The 21,272-nt window shown below is 45.1% G+C and overlaps 1 protein-coding gene across 1 annotated transcript in view; it reads right to left on the reverse strand.

The window, feature by feature from the left end:
* Nucleotides 1–944: 944 nt before the first annotated feature.
* The window catches only part of dlgap1b (discs, large (Drosophila) homolog-associated protein 1b), a 42,046-nt gene continuing 21,718 nt past the window's right edge, over nt 945–21,272 (reverse strand). Inside the window, exons 5-10 of the mRNA XM_070852779.1 lie at nt 10,630–11,015; nt 10,462–10,541; nt 6,384–6,799; nt 5,100–5,191; nt 4,200–4,352; nt 945–3,650 (exon numbers count right to left, since the gene is read on the reverse strand). Coding sequence (XP_070708880.1) covers nt 3,435–3,650; nt 4,200–4,352; nt 5,100–5,191; nt 6,384–6,799; nt 10,462–10,541; nt 10,630–11,015 — 1,343 coding nt within the window. The 3' untranslated portion in view covers nt 945–3,434. The remainder of the gene's footprint in view (nt 3,651–4,199; nt 4,353–5,099; nt 5,192–6,383; nt 6,800–10,461; nt 10,542–10,629; nt 11,016–21,272) is intronic.

Raw genomic sequence — 21,272 nt, forward strand, 5'->3', positions numbered from 1 at the left:
GTGTCTGTGTCTCAATAGAGTCAATGTAAGGCAGCTTACAAGCGAGTGCACTGGCTCGTTCGAGGCCAGGAGGACAGCTGTTCCCTTCTGGTCCTGCTAAAGCTTCTCTGTTGGCCTCAATAGGATTTGTTGTCTATATTTGCTGAGACAGCCACCCTTTCATTCATGACACGTTCTTCTCCAAAGCTCAAAACAAGTATTTTTTTTGTGATTTGAAAGGAAAAACAACCTTTGCAGAGGTTGTCTTTAGTTTCATTAAAAAGATGCCAGGAACGATTAGTGCTCCATGCTCACTAATCAGCTGGACGCTCTGTGCAGATGGTCTATCAAAGTAATCACTTAAAAACATAAATAATCATTATGATATTGGTTAGTCAGGGGCTGGAGCATTGTGCCAAAAAAACCTGCCCCTGCTGGTCATTAACAAATGTTCAGAAAGCATTTTGAATGTTCCACCTTCTGTCAGATGTGGCCTGTCATAAGTGACAGCTTGTGTGGTGGAGGTTGGGTCCAAAATTGGGGATGTAATCACTAAATCACTAAACAGGCCTCCCAGCACAGTGTGGGCAGTTGTAGCCCACCATGGTGGGACATCTGAGAGGTAGACACACCCAGGGCCGGGGGTTTATACAAAGATGACACCCACTTCCACAGCCCCCTCTTTCACCCACCCCCTCCCACTCCTGAACTCTGCCCACTGAGGTCAGCATGCCTCCCATCAGCATGACTGATGTGTGAATGACGAATCACCAGAAGCGGCATGTACAGGAGTGACGGGGCTAAGCCAAGGCCAAAAGTGCTGTGTAATTATGGGGATCCGCCCCTGCGGAAGGGAAATGCCCTAAAAACACAGCATGCTGGCCTTGTAATCTGTTTAATTATATTCCAATAGAAAACACATGTGGAGACAAGAAAAAATAAACACCACAAAATTATGGCAATGATATTTTTTAATGCTGATAAGAGCTCATACACGTGCCATAACATCAACAGTGTAATAACATTAATTACAAAATGTATATCTGCTTAATATGTTATTTGATTGGGTTTTTAGTTTACATTTACATAGGGAAACATTCATTTATGTACAAAGGTTTATTTGAATGTTTTTCTCTTGATATAACTACATCACAAGCTTCAGAATGGCCAGAATTGCTGGAGTGTCTTTTGAGTTTAGCAATTAACCATGATCCAACATTCTGGTTTCTAACTCCCTGCTATATCAGGAGTATTATATTGATATGTTAATATAATAAACATAAATAAGAAGTCAATAATTTGACAGACAAGTCAATTCAAATACAAGTTCCAAGGTAAAAATACTAAAATGAGCTTCATCTACATAAAATGGCATTAAGTTTGAACTATTGTTACTTTTATGCAGCCTCTCTAAAATTCGACCAACTAAAGGAAATATAAGTCGTACTGTACGGTTACTTCATCACTCGAGTTCCTTCACAAACGTCTTTCAATGACAACTTCAGGTAGCTGTTTAATAGGGACAAATAGCAGGAATATATCCTTACCTATAGATATTCAATGGCACAAAACTTTCAGATCAATACAGACAAGTGGACACCAAAGTCCTGCTATTCAGATATCAAAACAATTATGTGATGGCTAAACCGGCTCAGGATTGTCTCCACATTCAAGCAGCTGACAGAAATACCTTGTTACATTGGTGTAATTAGGGCTGAGATGTTCAGTAGGAACATCACTAAAAAGATGGCAGGGATACTATTCCCTTGTTTAAGATCATGGCCTATCCTTGTGGCTGGGGTTATATACAGTAAGAGACAAAGCCATGGGTCACATAAAATCACTCTCTCACACACACACACACACACACACGCACACACAAACACACTTCTTCCCCTGAGACTGCTGTTGTGCTCGACTATCATATTAGAAATTAAGGCTGATCACTGAAACAGAAAAGACAAAAAAGGTGCCTTTCATGCAAAAGAACCAACATAAATAAAACATAAACACAGTATAAGGGCCTTGTTGTCAGTGCATAATAATAATCACAATGTCAATAAACAGTCATTGTTCTCCTAATAAATAAATTAAACATGAATACAAAATATTACAAATTGGGTTTTTTTTCGTATGACCTTCAAATAACTGCTTCATTTGGAGGCAGAGATAGTGCACACACAGTGAGGAGAAAATAGTCCCTTTTCAGTCCTTTAGTCTCAATACTGTCAATAAACCTCTCTTGTCTAAAAATGACATAATAAAATATAGTACAACTACCTGTTTTGTACCAAATGTCAGTATTTTAGCATTATAACATTGAACACAACATGAGAAAGGATTAAACCTGTTTAGAAAAGACAAAAATATCAGTTACCTTGTGTCAGCATGCATGTCATGTCATTATACTGTATGTTCTTTATACAAACAAGTTCTGCTCAGTTTCAAATGTGACAAAAGGGGTGGTGTGTTTACAGTTTGTTGATCCTGCTACCTTAATCTTTAATTATAACTAGGACCATTCCGGCCCAGAAAAATAGGAAGCACTTGAAATTAACATCTGAATCACTATGCACACGCTCTTTCCCTCACTCACACACACACGCACAGATTAGGTTTGTGGCATTTTTGAACAGTGATTCTTTCAGTGGATTGAACCCTTTCCAGAACCCCAAAATCTGCTTCTGGCTCACCTCACCTGGAGGAGTGAAATCTGACCTCTTGACCTCTGCTACAGGATCGGCCTCCTGCTGCTGGACAGACCCATTTGCAAACAGAAGACAATTTGTGTCACTGATAGTTGGCCAAATAGAAACTGAAACTGAACTGAGTTTCCTTGTCTGGTCTTATCACTATAATGTCTGATCTCATTATACAAACCAAAAACGTCCCACCTTGTGGTTCATGGGATTTTATACCAATACAATTCAAATAAAATCAAATATGAGTCATTAGGTCTGGTCTCTCCATTTGATTTGATGCATTTGGTCTGAGCAGATCAGATCAAATACATCACTCGTGTCTGTTTGCATGTAAATACATACACACACTCCACACGGACATGCATGCTCTCTCCCTGTTTTCCTCATTTTCGGCACCTGAAACACTAGAACGCGAAGCATCACTGCTGTGCTACACCTGGCTTACTTTGTAATATCAGGTCACTTAAAAAAAGGGATTTATAAGATACTTCTTTGAGAGTGAGGGATGGGGTGAGTGTACAGGAAGAGGAGGAACTGCTACATCAAAGCTGGGAGAAGGAAATGAGGGAGGGGGGGTAGACAAATAAATAAATAAATACTGTAAATATACATTTCTTGTTCAAACAGCTTCCATCGTGACTGCCCCCCACAGTTATCTGGGAAGTCCGCAAAAAAACTTTGATAATGTTATGTTAGCACCCTAGCCTTACCATTCAGTGCTTTTGTGTGTATGGGCATGTGTGTTTGCGTGTCTCATAGTCTGGTCTGGGCCTCGGGGATATAGATCTCAATACTGTCTGCGCTCTCGGTGGCAGAGCTCTGCCGAACCGATGCGGCACGTTTGGCAGCTAGCAGGCGTTTGCGAGCCTCCAGACGCTGGCGCTCAGAGCTCTCCAGTGAGCGGTCCCTAGCCAGGGGAGGGTGGCCCTTCTGGGGCTTCTTTGGCACAGGAGGGGGCATCCTTCTCTCCTGGACAGGAATGATAAATAGTCTTAATGACACACCACTGAGTCCTCATGGCAAGCTGCAGCTAAACACAGTAAGGAGCAACACAACTGCAGCCAGTTTGCGTAAGGGTTAGAAAGAGCGGTGTAGTTGTTGTCGGCATTATGTCAGAGCATGCAATTGAATGAGGTTATGGTTCACAGTGGCAGCCATTTGTGTGGGGTAAGAGAGCACGGTGGTGGCCATTGTGTGAGGTAAAAGTGACCATTGGAGATGGGCAGGCCCCAACGGTGCATGGCAGGTAGAGTAGCTTCTCAAAAGCAGCTCACTGTCAACAAGACACAAATACAAGTGGTGACGTCAGGCAGGCAACATGACAGTACGCAACACATATCTGCATGCTACAACAAAGCTCAACTGAGAATCATTAGGACTTATAATTAAAATTATACAGTAACGTCGGCAGATAACATGCAGGTTAGTAAAGCATTCCAAAAATAATTTGACGTTAGAGGAATTTGATCATTTAAAATGGAGTTGAAGGAATATGATATTTGCCATGTGTGTCTGCACCTGAATTTCTGGTGGGGTCAGAGGTTTCCAGTTGTTGGCTTTGAGTTGGTGGAGTTCGTCAAACTTCAGGCTAATGTTCTCGATAGACAGCTGGAGCATGTCCCAGAAACCTGCCAGGTCCTGGGAGATGGGTCGTGGGTGTGCATTTGGGTTCTGATACACAAAAAATGCACACATACACACATGTCCACATGAGCATGCACATACAAACGCATATTGTTTATATGCTTATCACACATTTTTTTTGGAAATGATTTACTTTTAAAGAAATTGCATGAATACCAGAATTGCCTTTCAAGCGGGTGAAATGCATATTGAGTCACAAATTATTTGAAATTAGAATGATTAGATTAGAATGCTTTCCTCATTACCCTTTGTTTTAAATCATACATACACTGTGGTTAAACCAAAGAAAACATCAGTTTATTTATCTGCCGATGCCTCATCTTTTATTCTATATAAGTGGTCCTCTGCTACATCATTGATGTAGCATGATTTCATAGATTACATTCAAAGGCAAATTTTTCAAATGGCAGCTCTTATTGTTATATAACACCTATGCGACACAAATACTTACAATATTTGGACATGCAAATGGAAAAAAAGAAGTGAATTTCTGCACAAAAAAAGCACAAACAAAAGAGTTTTTGGCTGCTGCAATGCATAAACAAATATATATTGGTATCAGCATCTAAAATTCCCTGTTTGTCAGGCTACAGTCTTCACAGAGCAAGTTCTATTTTTTGTATGTGGGAGACAGTATGGGTGTGCAGAAGCACACTCTACACTACATGCATAGTAAATGAGCGCTGGCCCGGCCTGTCAGGATGATTTGTGCAGGATGATGTCAGTGTTGGGGGGAGGGCTGGGGGAGCATGCAGAGGATGAGGTGACACATACCAGATTCTCCTCACACAGCTCCCGGAACTGCTGGAACTTCTGGGACATCAGCAGCTGGGCACTCCCCACTGCACTGCGGATCTTCCCCAGGACTGCGGAAAGACACAGACGCACATGCATGCACACACACACACACACACATGCACGCACGCACACACACACAATTCGCAATGCAATTACTCACAGAACCGCATACTGAAGGCATGTTGCAGTGCTAACAGAGAGGGTGCATTGGTAATGCAACAGAAAAGGATACACTAGATTTCTCTTTTATCTTTGCCTCATTCAGGGATGTAAAATAATTACTGAAATGTGCTTAAATCAAATCTAAAGAAATGCTCCCTAAAAATAGAAACCCTAGAAGAACACATAATTCAAAATTCCATATTTAGAGCACATAAGAGATGTTTCAGTTGCTATCGTGTGTAAAAAAAGAAACATAAATCAAGCATTTGGTGTTAAAAGAATGTGCTGTTTTTGTATTAAGCCGACATTGTCTTTTTGGTAGACTGATGTATGAGATAAACCAGGTTGTACTGAATAACCTGACTCCAATGGTCAGTCCTACTGACTCACATATCCCCATGGAGAGAAACTGTCAGTGCATACATTAGTCTACATGAAGGAAATGGGATCAGAAACTGAAAGGGGGGCGTAATGAATCTGCTCCACAGATACAATGTCTTAAGTGCATTCAGGGTGTGTGTGTATGTGTGTGCGCGAATGGTTGCGTGGGATCGGGTAAAATGTAACCTTGAGACAGCCTCCTTGCTCTGCACGTTCTGTGAGAAAATCTGTTGCCTGGAACCATAACAACACACTAGCTGCATAAGCAATGACTTTTTCTGTAAGACATGAAATCAGCTGCGCCGCAAGGGCAGGTATCAGTACAGTGCTCACTGTCTGGTAATGTGAATGTATGTGCATTAAACATACTTAGATGTGTGCATGCAGACATGCACTGCTGTGTGTATTACCCCAAGATCAAATAGTGGCCTGAAGAAGCACTGAGAGAAACCACTTCACTGTGTTTTTGAGAGAGATCATTGTACAGTGTGTCTAAAGGACAGATGTGTGGCTATTGATAAGTATGCACGGTATGTCTGTGGAGGCCAGAGGGCCTGAGACAGGAACAAGCAGCTATTGTGGTCCAATACCATGAATACCAGCACCCTCCAAATCAGAGGAGGAGAGGAGAGAGGAAGAAAAATAGACCTAATATTAGTGTACAACAGACTTTCTTGTTTTCACATCTTGGCATTTAGGCTTGGTGACTCAACTCACTCTCATCAGGCAGCTCGTTCTCCGTCTCATCCTGCTCCATCTGTCGACACCAGCCCTCCATACGCTCTGTCTCTGCCTGCAACAACTTGAGGAACCATCGGCCATCACGGGGGCACACCGATCGTCCGACAGCCTCCAGAGCCTCCGCCTCTGGCTCGGCCACGCTGTCCATCCATGGGTCTGGAGGGGGCAGGATTGAAGGGTCGAATCCCACCTCCCCGTAGTCGTCCCCGGCACAAGCATGGTAGTGGTTCCCCGAGCCCTGGATGCTGACAGTGGAAGTAGCAGCGTCGCGGGAGTGTTGGCGTGGCATGGTGGCACAGTGACGCGGCGGCAGCTCTGGGGCGTTTGTGGGATCGTCGAGGTCGGCCTGTACGGCTGTAGTTACACTGTTGGAGCGGGTCATCCTGCGGTAACTAGGAAAGGAAGCAGAGAACCTTTTGAAGATCGGAATTTAAGTGATTAATTGCACATACTTATATTAAATAGCCGTACCACATTAGTGTCTCCCTATTAGCAGTAATTATGTCTACTGCTAAAAGGGAAATTATGTTTGAATATTGTTTACACACAGTTTGTGGAGGTGCTCCCTCCATGATAAGACTGAAATGATCACAGCAATCTCATCGCTGATGGCAATGAATAGCTTTTGTAGTGTGGAACGTCTTTTGTGTGAGAGTGTGTGTGTGTGTGTGTGTGTGTGTGTGTGTGTGTGTGTGTGTGTGTGTTTTGTCACCTGGCTCATTCAGAAGCAACAGAGTGTGCAATCGTCACATCACAAGCCCTGCTCTGGGGCTGATGCACATACAAAAACAGCACATGCACACAAACACACATTCATATACACATATAAACTCAGATACACACACACACACACACACACACACACCTGGGATCCTTCTCTACAGCTAGAAGTGCCATGTTGTATTTGGCTCACAGGCTTTGTGCTGTGGTGGGTCAGCATTTGCCAAGTCCCTCCACACTATGTGCACACACTCGCAAACACTCATTTGCAAAGATTAAATCAACACATATACACACATTTGGCTAAGTTCTATAGAGCAGCTCACCACCCCAGTAATGAATGGGACGCCAGAGGGAAGCGGGTGTTGTGGGGAGGTTGGGACTGGGCAGCTAACTGTGCATTGAGTGGCGAAGCCAACAGCTTAATCACTGAAAGATTACAACTCAAAGTGGTGCACGACTCAAAGCACATCTTTTATTAACACATACAAAAATGTACCAGGGGGCTGCTCATTGAGGTACATAAAAAAGAGTTACGCTTTGATAAACATGCATAAGAGCCTGCTCGGACAGGGGCTCCAAAGATGCAAACAAAGAGTGCACATTTGAACTAATCACTAACGTCCACACACAGGCTTTCGAATTTTGGCATACCAAGCATGCCTAATTCAACTGTTAGACATGGGCTAGACCCATGTGCCAAGCCAGGAAAGAGACTGAACTGCTAGCCTGCAAGCTGATCCAAACATGCCCATAGTCCTCTCATACATGAACCTCAGCCTGACCTGCCTGCAGCCCGTCACCCACAAATGATCATAGCTCCATCACGCCTGCCTTGGCCCATCTCCGGACACGCACTCCTCCTCGACGCTAGTCATTCATCTCTACCTCCCCTTTTCTCATTCATCTCTCCTCTTCCGTGAACAGAAAAAGAGAGAGCAAGAACAAGGGAGTGGCTTCGGGGTAGATCAAACGCGGTGTGCATGTGCTTCATGTGTGCGTACCAGCAGCCTGCGAGTGTGTGTGAGGAGCAGTTAAAGAGTAACTCCACCGAGCAGGTGTTCAGTTCTAATGACCTCAGCCTGCTTTCTATCAGCCTGCTAACAACTTCCTGCAGGGGCAGAGACGGGCAAGGCCAAACACAGCCCAGACAGAAAGACAGACATATCAATAGACAAGAGGCAAAAGAACAAGTAAGGGCATTCAAAGAGTAAAGTCAACGCGAAGGAGAGCAGAGACTATAAAACATGAAGAAAGTATGCAGGAGGAAAAAAAGAAAGCACGTAAAAACACAGAAAGTCCATGTTCTTATTACATTCATGTGGTAAACGTGACAGAAAGTTGTAAATCACAATAGAGGTGGAGTCTTTCCTCTTTACCGCCAGGAGTTCTGTTTTAAATCTTAATGTTTTCCTCTCATCTGCAGAGGACATGGTTCAACCCACAAACATGAGGAAATACTGAAGTAAACAGAAACAGCCTGATGTCTTATTTGGATGCTGAAAAAGCTGCCAGAACACGTGTTGGATGACAGAGAAGTACTGCACAGTCACTCGTGCTATTATGCAGCACAAATTGACATTCAAAAAGTGCACGAGCGCCTGAGGCTTCTTGTTTATTTGTCTTACGCCAGTAATGACAAAGCTTTAGTCAGTTAGGACAAAAACAAAAAGACAGGGAGGTCTAGCTGTCCCTTAAGTTGACTTTTCAAGATGGTTGTGCATATGGTTTAGTCATAGGAACAGGGGCAATGAGCCACTTCCCTTGTGACTGCAAAACCATCTGGTGACCATCAACTCCAGGACCCTAAATTTGGAGGGCACTAAAAATCAGAATCCGTCAATGAATCCATCAAATCTAATTTTCATATCGCCATTTATTCTTTGTGCTTTTTGCATATTTATGATTAGATACTTGCAGTTTTTTTAAATTCTAAAAGTTTACTATCATATATTGGAAAAAATAAAAATGGGTGAATTAAAACATTTTAAAAGTTGACTTGTATACATCTTTGGGGGAATAGATATGATACATAAATAAAAGTCAGTGTGAAGTTCAACACTTCAGCACAGAAAGACAAGCATGCTGTTTGTTGCGTTCACCTCTTACACTCCCTCTCAGTTAATCTTAGTTCAAACAACAAGGTGAGGTTATGACCTGTGACTGCTGCATATAAACACACAGACTCTCACACACACCCTCACTCAGACACAAATAAGGGAGTTTGAGCTCTGTAGCGAGGCCGTAGGAGTTTGGCACTGTCACTGTCTGGGAATCCAATGTAGGGGGCAGCATGCCCAGACCTCCCAGGTACACACACACACACACGCGCAAGCATGCATGGCCCAACACACACACAGATGCATGCCAACAGGTAAACAATCAAACACGCACCAATAAAAATACCCCAGTCACCGCAACTCTAAACATTAACCAGGGAAATGCGATGGCTGCGCTGCCTAACATCCAAGACTCAGCAGACTAGAAGGTGTCTGGATGAGTTAATATTTGGCTTGGCAAGTCAGAGAACTCAGAGCTTGGTCAGTCAGCTGAGACCTCCCCTTTCAGAAAGCCCCTCACACTGTGTGAGTGTGTGTTTTAAAGTGCTGGACTCAGCCCTCACTGTGACCTTTGATTAAAGGTGATGTCTCTTTGAATTCCTGGAGCATGCCTTGGATTCAGCAAGAAACCAGCACCATGGCTAAATTTGTCAGCTTCCCTCACTAAATAGAAGGTCACTGTTCTGACAGGACGAATGAAAGCAGACAAAGAAACCATAAATGCCTGTGTCTCCCACCAGAGGCACCAGATAAGCCTGGTGCGATGTGAGCTGATGAAACAGCATGGACACAAGGCTGCTTCTCCTAAAACTGGGAACATGTTGCAGAATGAGCAGCTCTAGCTGACAGCACAGCAGTCTCTCAGTGCTCTTGGAACTAAACAAACCCAATAAAACTCCCTCCCCTTTTCTCTCTCCCTCCCACACACACACACATAGCCTCAAAGTAGCCTGAATCACAATGACTGGAGCAACAGATGGCTGTCAACTCACCCCCTCCACCCTCCCAGCTCCCTGCACCACATCCTCTGGCCCAGCTGTCACTTGGGGCCCCTGGCTGAGGGGGCTCTGACGCCAACCTCCCCTGAACTGGGGACAGCTGCTGCAAGGAAGCCAGTGCAGGGGGGCAAAAGCTTGCACTGCACACTACAAACTTCCCTCTGTCTCCACAAGTCCTCCTCCCGTTCATGCTATTCTCTGCCTCATCCCTCCCATCAGACTTATCCAGTTTCACTTCTGCAACCTCCTTCTCATTCTCTCTTTGTCTCTACTCACCATCGCTCATCCTCCACCTGAATTCCTATCGACTGGAATTTAGACTGCTCCTCTGTCTGCCCTCCTTCCTCTGGGTCCACCTAATGGGCGGGGGAAAAAACTGTCAAAGTGCATCCCAGAGGTTTATTTCAGAACTGTATGAGAACTAACTCTGGCTCATCCACAAACCTGGATCCCTATGGAGAGGCACTTGCGGAGAGCTTCCCTCTGCGCTTTGCTGTCTGTGGAGACGTGCGCGACGGCAGAGGTGGTGGCCGTGGCAGTAATGGTGATGGTGCTGTTGGTGACGTGCTGGCTGGCGGGGCCGTGCACCTGAGCGTTGGCCGCCTCTATGGCTGCGGTCAGGGCCTTCATGCTGTCGATGCTCTCCGTGGAGTTGGACAGGCCCGGCTGCGAGCTGATGCCCGTCCGCTGGCCGGAGCCCCCGTCCATGTATGCATCCTGGGCGGACTCGGTGCTGCTCTGGGCCGTGATGGATATGAAGGGTTTGGACGGGGTGGTCCGTGGTGGGACTGGTGGGGGTGTCTTCTTGTAGGTGGTGATGCATGATGACACTGCAGGGAGGAGACAGAGAAAAGGAGATAAGACACGATTACTGAAAGTACAAAATCACTCCTGATCTGTTCAATAAAAGATAAATTGAAACGTTAAAGGGGCACTTCACCAACACTTGAGGTTCAGTTCACTCATCGCAAGCACGAGCACTATACTACTGTTCTAAGGAGTATTATACACCTTGTGTAACCCTGGTGATGTCATAGTGATGTCATCAGGCTTGAGACTTTAAACTTTTAATAGAAAACCTGCATTACAAAGTGGAAGTGTGGAGTTTAAAAGTCTCTTTAATTTGCATGTGGAGGATGATAACCAGCAACTCCTGCGCTACAATATAGCTGATAGATAATATAATGGTAGAGGTAGAAATTTGTGAACGACAGCATGAAAATACAGCATGCGTGCATGTTATGTAACATAAAAAATAAAACGATGTAGAGTTTGGATTAAAATATAGTAATCAAAAAGCATTAATGATAAGAAAAATCTATACAATAAAAATGAATTCACTGCCTGAGAGGAAAATGACTTTAGTGACATCTGACACCCTGACAGTTTACCCAGGGGTCTTAGGTCTCTGTGTTGGAGTCAAAATGGGCAGTAGATTAGGGCCAACTTTAACAAATCAGAGTCTCGTCTAGTAATAGGATTAGCATGTCAGCCGCTTGACCCACTGATCTAGAGGTTTAAGCCCTCCTCACACTTACTGTACACATCCAGAGCAATCTGATGGTGCTGAATATAACCCTGTGTTTGCCTGCCTTGTTGTTGTTTGCACATATAATTGCACATCAGTTAAATGATATTTATGATAACGTACAGAAGTTAAATTATACTGTTGAAGCCATCTCAGTGAACTCAGTACACTCCAAAAGCTTTCTATTAAATCCAGGCAAATAGATATTAAAACGCACCATAGTGCTGCTCAGTATCTCTCTCCCTCTTTCTGTCAGTGCTCTCTCCCTCTCAGGTTACAGCCACAGGTTCTGCACAGACAATGGAGCCTCTCACACACACACACACCGACTCAGAGGCCTGTGTATGGAAACATTCTGACAGACAAAAAAACATGGCCTGTCTAAAAAGGCACAAAAAGAGCCACCTCTTAACGACATTATGCCTTGGAATCTCCTTCCTGGCCTGGTGCTATCATCAAAACTAGGTCGCTCTCTCTCTGCTCTGCAGCAAAACTAGGACAGCGGGTTTCCTGGATCCCTTTAATCCCTACAAAAGACAAACATCCTACCGTGGCGAGATCGCTGCTCTGTGCGCGACAGACAACTGTTGCCAACCACACCCAGCACAAGCAGCCATGTCTAAAACTATTAGAGCGGGATGTTGTTTGCTTTGTGTCTTGCCATCTCACTGACAGCTACAGAGAGGCCTTAACATATTGGAGGCGAACAGAGGGCTGACTTCATCCTCTTGGTTCGTCAGAGTCATCAGCCCCCCCCACCCCACCCCGCCTCGCCAGCAGTGACTGGATGATCCCAGACGTGATTTCAGTCAGGTTTTGACAAGCTGGAGAGTTCTCAGACAGGATGAATGCCGTCTTGAGATTCTTGAGATCACAGTTGCTAATATGACTTTCTTTGATGTGGAGTAACAAGCCACAAGAAAGACAAAAGAAGATGACTGACTGTGTTTCCTTCTGCAGCTAAATGTCATGCGTATTTCTTTTGAGAGATACTGTATATGCAGGAACTAATGCCAAAGTTATTTTAAGCGGAATCATCCGAGCATGCAATGATATGCTACACTGTCGACTTTTCACAGATGTCTAGAGAATACGTTCGACATCCAGGGCTAATCTTCGGAAAGGTCACTGAGTACAGACCCACAAGAGTGCAAAAAAAAAAAAAAAAAAAAAAAGAAATACACTGTGAACACACACATATGCACCCACACAGAGGGAGAGGGCGAGGTCCTGCCCCTATCAGCCGTGGAGGTTCAAAGGATAGAATGTCAGCCCCTTTCAGAGCTTCTATCCCCTGAAGTCATCTAAAAGTCACACTAGTGTGTGTGTGCATGGTGGATGATTGTGTACGTGTGTGTATGTGCGTGCTCCTCCCGGGCCCAGAGAGGTTAAAGAACAGAGGGTTTTCATCCGCTCAATAAAGCGCTGTATGAAACAGGAGACGACGCGCCATGTCCCACCTCGCTGTCACCGCGAGAGCCAGACACGCCGGAGAATGACAGGGGGTTTTGAATGCCAAGACAGGTTAAGTAAACACATTCAGGAGTCGGGACAAGCCCTAGCACACATGTGTGCGCACAAAGGCCTGCAGACATGCACACGCAGGTACAGAGGCGCACAAATAACACTGACACTACCCAGCTTAATGTTTCAACCTCTCCACATCAAGGGAGGCCACAGACTTCCTGCCACTGATATGCTCTCCATCCATCAGGAGCTGAGCTGCTGTCCACACTGACCCGGTCCATGCCACTGACATGGATTTAAGTTTGTGTATAGACGTGCCATCAAACATTAATCAAAATAAATTAATTCAAGTTCCTCCGTCAGAAAAATAAAGTAAATCTTCCAATTCTTTCCTGACAATAATGAGGGAAAAGCATCTGATGTAAACAACTGTGCTGATAAGACAGAAGCCAAGTTTCCAGTTTCCAAAAGAAATGATAAGAAAGGAGTTTGATCCTCTTGCAGCTATGAGAGCATTAGACACCTACACTGGCCTGGACCTCCCACACACACAGACAGTCAAGGACAGAGTGAAGTAGGAATGTGACGCAGGAATCCATTGGACCCTTAAGAAGGAATGTGGAAAAGTCTTTTCACCAAACACAGACGAAAAAAAGTTTCCCTTCATAATGTCAGGATAGCAGACCTCTGATCACGGAAAGAGACAGACATCAATCATATTCTTTTGTGTGAACCAAGAACCCGGGAATAACTTCTTCACTTAATGGAAACAGACTTGTTTTTATTATATAATATACATATAATATTATAGAATTTTATCTCTCTTTCCTCGCAGAGGTAGGTGCAGCCTGCTGCGAGCATTGTCATCCCAAAGAGAAGAGTTTGTGAATGACAAAACTCTAGTGGCTCTCTGCCAAATCCCTCTTTTGACAAATGCTTCAAAAGTGCCATGCCGACAAGTTGGTGTGAATAGCAGTTCTTGGCAGAGCGCTCCCCCCACCTCTGGGCTCGATAATATCAAAGAAAGCCCTCTTCCCTCCCCTGAGACAAAGCAAAGTCTCCCTTCAGTTCTCCAGTCATCAGGACAAAAACAGACTTGCTAGCTACCTCTGCTGATCACTGTGTCCCATTTGTGTCCATGCAAAGGTGTATGCCGTTTCCTTTATTTAATCATCGTGTTCATGCTTCCGGACAGACTGAAGGCAGGCAGCTGCCTTGTAATCTCCAATCTGTGTATCTGTGTGATAGGCCACTTCAAAGAGCAGACGGTTTGGTTTAAGAGCGAGCTAACAGGAACGGGCTCCCCCGCGCGGGGGCCAAGGGCAAATCCACCACCAGCCAAACAAATACAAAAGCCCGGAAAGGGGGCGGTCAGTATGGGGGAACATTGACAGCTGAGCCCAGCTGCACTGTGTTTGGGATGAGGGTCTGCCAGAGGGGAGAGGGCAGAGAATAGTGAACAGAGAAGAGGAGCTGAACAAGACTGGAGAGGAGGAGGAGGAGGAGGAGAGCTGAGGGAAAATCAGAGAGTTACTGTCCCGCTCCGTCTGCTCGCTCTCTGTCCATTTGTCCGTCTCTCCCTCTCTCTCTCTCTCAACACATACACAAACACACACGCACAGAGAACCAGCTGGAGTCCTTTGTGATAGCGTCACCATAGCGACCATAGCAACATGAAGTTTGCCGGGAGGTTTGGCGTTTTACAGCAGCAAGCAGAAGGGAGCTTCTGTTGGCCATTTGTTTACCTTGACAGGGTACAATGCAGCTGCACTGACACTCACCTAAACACCAGCCAGCGAGAAAACAAAGCAGGAATAAAGAGTCGCAGCTAGCGCAACTTAAAAATCAAATTAACGCCAGGATAACAGCACAGTGAGAGCAACTGAGCGCCATCTTGCCGCAAATGAGTATCTAATAATGTTTCTAGCCCTGAATGTTGGCTTTGTGCAGCTGAATATAAACTCCACCAACCAGTTTGTCTTGGATCCTTTTCAAAAAAGCTCGTCAGTGGGTCATGAGATGACAATAACCTGAAAGGTTTACACCATGTGATGCTGCACTACTGTTGTGAACAACAATGCAGCAATACACGACACATCCTAAAGGACTCAACACAGCCTCCATTATGCTTTAAAACTGTACAAACAATCCTTGAGTTACGGAGTATTTTGATGTGTTAAAATAACTTAGCAGATTTGTTGCGTATCACATATTCCTGCTTATCAGCTAACATGGCAGAGACACAACAAACCCTGCACACACTGTATACAATGGTCCTTTAAAAGTCCTCTGACAGCCCTCTGAGTCACCTGAAAGTCTCCCAGAAACCCTCATATCAGTCTACGACTCTGAGCCACCAGAGGTCAGAGGTCACCAGAGAGGGTTTCTGCTCTCCAGATGCCTGAACTCTCTCAGACACAATAGCTCACTGTGTGCGCCTGTGTGTGTGTGTATGTGTGAGCATGAGGGGAAGGTGGCAGTCTGCCTTTTAAAGGAGTATATTTAGCTTGTCTGGGAGGGAGTTTTTAGTGCAAATGGCACCAGTGCTGTAAACATTCTGCACTGACAGCAGCATTTAAGTTGTTGTTTTTCTTGATTTAAACATAAGTATGCATATCAGCATGGAACATTTGTTAAATGTGCCTCCGGTGTCCTCAGACCAACAGTGCTATCAACAAAGCCGTGTGCTCCGTGCGCCCCTTTTGACAGAAACCCATGTCAACAGTGGGTAACTGCTCTGGCAGGCTTGCGTCTCCTGAATGACTAGATAAGACTGTGTTTACAACTGTCAGCCACAGCTAAATCTGGCAGGCAGCTGCTCCCTGTTAGGCAATAGATTCACTTCACTTAACCCACTTCGTGTGCTTCAAGTTCAAATAGAGAGCCTGGTTACCTGCATACCTCTTTTATGGCCTGACGTGCTCCTCGCCCTGTCAATCAGTGACAGGCAGGGAGAGACATGCTGAGGCGGGGAAATAAAAATCGAGAGTACATTTTCAAAACAGTATATAACACGTTTTAGTGTTCTCTAGTTCCCTGCTACTTTGAAGGCCGAGGGTTTAGAAGTTAACCAATGAAGTGGGCAGAGAACTCACTCATGAAATATGCAAGTCTCCAAATAATTAACATTTACTCCAACAGCAGTGTAACTGTCAGCGTCAATACTGTAAATAGCAGCTAGATGACAGATGATTGACGCTGCCAAGTTAATCGTCCATGCTTTGGCATAAATATGTAATCCCAAAGTTCCTCCCTGTACAGTATTGAAGCATGTGAGCTAATCTCCTGAAGACTTTTCTTACATGAAGGGGGTTTTCTCATTAGACCTGCCCTGTGACGGCTCCAGGCAGTTTCCATTGTTCTCTGCTGCTCTTTGGCAAGGGCTTTACTCTGACTAGTGCACAACCACATGAAGAGACACATCAGTCTTTTGTTTCTGTCCAAAAGACCTGCCTGCAGGGGGGTTGAAAGAGTGAGCGCCGTCACTCAACATAAGAGGAGAAAGAGTAAAGAGGTAAAGATAAAGAAAGAATAATAGGAAGAGAGGTGAGAAGAGGGAGGAGAGGAAAGGGGATTGGACGGAGGAGAAGTTTGCAGTGCTGTTTCCTCCAGTTCCTGTACATTCCAGCTGCTTCGTGGGGCATAAACCTGAGCATTAGCCCTAACGCTAAAGCTAACACGCCCACACATCTCACGCATGCTTTCACTGCACTCATTTCCCACAGAATTGCTCACCGACTGACTGAGACCTTAAGAGTAGACTGGCTTGCTGTGCGGAGTGACACATCACATGTGCTGGCAATGACAGCATGGGCAACTGAAACACGTCGCGGCATACCTAAAAACGGAATCATGTAGCTGGGGGAGATAAATTAGTCATGAAGTGGAACTGGCTTTGTGATTGAGCACTGAGTACTCCACATAAATCCCAGAATATGTAACTTGTAAAAGTCAAGCAAACAGAAATAAGACAGAGTGAAAGAAGAAGAGATTACAGAGTCATGATGGTGGCATTTTGTGTAGCTAAGTGGATAATACAGGCCACTTAGGCCAGTGACTGCTAAGCTAAAAATACTCATAACAACACAGCAATGTTGCCACCACACTGTGTCCAAGTGCGAAAGACAACTCCCTGATAAAACATGACAGACTGTCCACAAGAACTGAAAGTGTGCTGAGTTACCACCGAGTGCAGGAAAACATAACCGCAGCCTGGGGAGTAATGGACGAAACGGCAAACACTCACTGAGACAGACAAAAAAACGAGAGGCTAACACACACACACACACAAAAATCAGCCTTAACTGAGTGGGCTGGAACACAATGCCGATGTCATGTCATTACATGAAGGATCACTGCTTGCTGCAGCTGCTATTTACATATAAATGCAGCAGAATGTGGTCAAAAGTTCACTTCTTCTTTCAGTGGTTTGCATGCAATGAACACTCTGGGGATTAACTCCAAGAAGCAAGAAAAGAAAACAGTCATAACCTGATTCATAAAATGACTGGGCACAAAAAGTAACAGGAAAGCTGGCTGACGGCTTTTACAAGCGTTTGAGTTTACTCTTCCAGGAATGCCGTGAAACATCAGCGTCGAGTGTTGTTTCACAGTCCTGTTTTTTTTTTTTTTTTTTTTCCCCTCGCATTCCTTCCCCCTTTCCCCCTGTTTGACGTTCTTTGTCCTGACCACTTGCACATGGAGGCGAAAGGAGACACTGGCGGCTTAATCCACCGCCAGAGGCATGCTAAAGCCATCTGGGCCCAAAACCAAACGTAAGGCCTTCTGCGTCTCCTATATGAGAGGAGGAGCGGGGCAGGCAGGGGAGGACGGGTGGAGAGAAGGAGATGGAAAGTTATGAGAGAGAAAGAGGAAAATGAGAGAAAAAAGAGGGGGAGACAGAAAGGTAGGAGGTACAAGGGAGGCTAAAGGGGGATTTGGAACAAGAACCAGGCTACACTGACGCACACTGTCTTTTGTGGTTTCCAGTCCTGACCCTCTGACCCTATACATCCTGTTGAAGGGGTGGAGGAGGCGGAGGGAAAGACGAGATGGCAGCTATAGGCACTGGCTGCATGTGTGTGCGTCTGTGCGTGTCCAGAGTGACGGGTAATGCAGACAGCATGTATCAGGGTAAATATGAATATCTGAGTTGATACCGAGGGGCTCTATCTGTCTCGAAGGTGTGACTTTTCACACCCCTCGTGCCTCTCTTCCAATGTGTTTACATCCACTCCCTGCAGAATCTTGCGGGGGAGGAACAATGGTCTCTCCAACATTCCCACTCTCCTGCCGAGAGCACTCGTTTGTCTCCTGCATTCCTTTGCCCATTCATCTATTCCTCTCTCCCCTCCTGGATAGAAAAAAAAAAACTCCTGCTACTCTTTACATGGGGGAGGGGTCTGAGTGTGCGTCTTAAAAACCTCTGAGTGGAATCAGTCCCCCTTGAACCTCCCCCTCCTCCCCTTTCTTCCCCCGTTTTACTTGGTTAGTGAAGCAGCAAAGCTCAAAGAATGGGAGGAGAAAGAGGAGATGCATTCTTTCTCTCCCTCTCGCTGTCTCTCAGTGTGTATCGGGGGTGAGCTGTGGCTTATTTTTAATGACTGGTTGAAAAAAAAAATAAAAGAGGGAGGGCTGGGACTCTTCCTCGCCGGCCGCTTGCACACAGGCTCAGTTACTCACACACACACACACACACACACACACACACACTACTGTAGCAGAGTCTGGGACTTTCACAGAGAAGTCTTTAATTTGCACTGGGGCCTTGCCTCCCACACTGCACAGCCCAAACCACCCACTTACAGCCATGCACCATTCCTCAGACTAACTTCAACATATTCCCTCCCTTCTTCTTGAACAGTGAAAGCAACATGAACTCTCAATCACACAGTTTAACTGTCAAGTCTAAAAACTTCAAATACTCTATCAGGAGAACAGAGTAAAAAGCATGCTTATCTTTGTATTTCATCTTTCCCTGAAAAAACAACAACAGTCTCCTTAGGAGAGATTTAACTCCTCCAATGTTTTTCAGCCACTGTGGGCTTTGAGTTTGCGGGCCCTGCCTTGCCCAGCTTTAGCATGCAGGAGCCATGAGGATCATCTACAGTCAACACTGAGGAAATCCTTTCGGGGCTTTGCTTTTCCTTTGCTTCCTTCTGATGCCAAAACACAGACAGGAAGAGCAAAAGGGGAGGAGTGGGCCAGCGCCTACCTGACAGAGCAGCCCCTGTCCACTTGATCAGACACGCCAAATGTGCTATTTACATCTTGACATTTGGGAAAGTAATCCTCAAAGTAATCTACAGTTCCCTTCTTTTTAGCAGCAAACTGGTGTATGTGTTGTTGCTGCAGAGTGGGGGACAGCAGGGGTCTACTGCCGCAGCCATTCTTTGTGTTTGCCGTAGCCCTGTCAGCTCCCCCCCTCTCGCCTGTCTTTTTTCAAACTGAGACCAAGAGGAGAGGAATGAATGACATTCTCTTGCCTGCACTTCCTGTGTCAAAAGATATCCAAACGCCCCTCTTCCTCCCTAAATGGCTATAATCAAAGCATTCCAGGCCATAAGACGCTGACACCAATTAAGTCGTAAGTAAATCTAAACACCTAGCAGCCACTAACCAAAGCTTTAGGTCCTGCAGATTTATCCTACTGACTTTTATTCTGCTTTAGAGCATGTCCAGACAGAAAATCACTGTTGATTCAGGTCATTGGCATACATAATGACATACTATGCGTATTGTGATATAGCAATTTCTGCAGAAATATTCAGCAAGTGCCTACAGGTGCAATTCATCTGAGTACTTAGGATCACATTGCATCAGAGCATTGCATTACAGATCTTTGGGCCATATTCAACACCTACAGGTTGGACCAGGTTGCACAAATTAGATTGGCAGCAAAATTGAAAGCTGCTGAGGCTATGATGACATCTAGTGAAAGATTTCATATTGCAAGTGAGGAATTTTCTCTTATCCTTGTTTATGCTGAGATCACAAAACATGACTTTCTTCAAATTGAATTCAACACCAGGAACACAAGAATTACCAAGAAAACTGAAGCTTATGCATATAATAACAAATAAACCTGCAACTGCACAAGCTGGAATAACAGGTAGTAAATCCACAGATGCTTTCGAACTAAATTCAATTTCTCTGCATCTGCTCATCTGATGACTAACACCCTTAAGCTGACACTGAGCCAAACGAAAGAGATGCTGAGTGTTTTTTCCCTCATCTCAGTGAAAGAGCGACAGTGCAAGTTCCCACTGGCTTGCATTCTCAGACAGTCGTGACAGGATGAAGTAATTACTGAGTGGTTGACACACCAGCATGGCGAGGATTTATCTCCTCCAGGAAGAGAGATAGCCAAATCACAGTTTACCCACATCCAGCTCTCAGTTCGGGCTTGATCCCACAGCTGCAAACGGAGAAGCCACACACAGACACTTTGACACTGTACAGTCACATGCGAGCACGCGCACACACCCCCATGCTCAGACGCTCCATCGAGGTACGACTGCCTGCCACAACTGGAGTCTTTCTCCTCTCTGTTCCACATGCATGCGGTGGGTGTGCTAGTGTGTCACCACATGCCTCGACCCAGCCCTCGTTTCCTGTCAAACACACCTACTAGCACCATCAAAGAGTGTGGAATGACAGCATTATGCAGGTGTGTGTGTGAGAGAGAGCAACAGAGAGAATCAGAAAGACAGATGACACCAGAGCACTGTTTAATTTACATCCCCTCTTTGAATAATAATTCCACCTTAGAGGATGGCAGCTTTGATCCACTGACACACAGGTGTATCTCGCATGCAGCGGCATACGTTGCTAAGGCAGGGGTTTATCGGCCCCTGTAATTAAAGCCAGAGCAGGAAATAGAGAACTATCTGTGTGTGTGTGTGTGTTTCTGTGTGTGTGTGTTTCCGTGTGACCGAGGAACAGACAAGACAGGAGGGATTGATGGAGCTCAAAGAATTCCTGCACAATGTCCTTAGCAAACATCGTCTGATCTCCGTGTCTCTCAGGCACACATCAAGCATGAACGTCATGATTCACAGGTTCAGTATCTCACACAGTCATTTCTACCTCT

The sequence above is a fragment of the Pempheris klunzingeri genome, chromosome 21 (assembly GCF_042242105.1).
Source record: "Pempheris klunzingeri isolate RE-2024b chromosome 21, fPemKlu1.hap1, whole genome shotgun sequence".
Lineage (NCBI taxonomy): Eukaryota > Metazoa > Chordata > Actinopteri > Acropomatiformes > Pempheridae > Pempheris > Pempheris klunzingeri.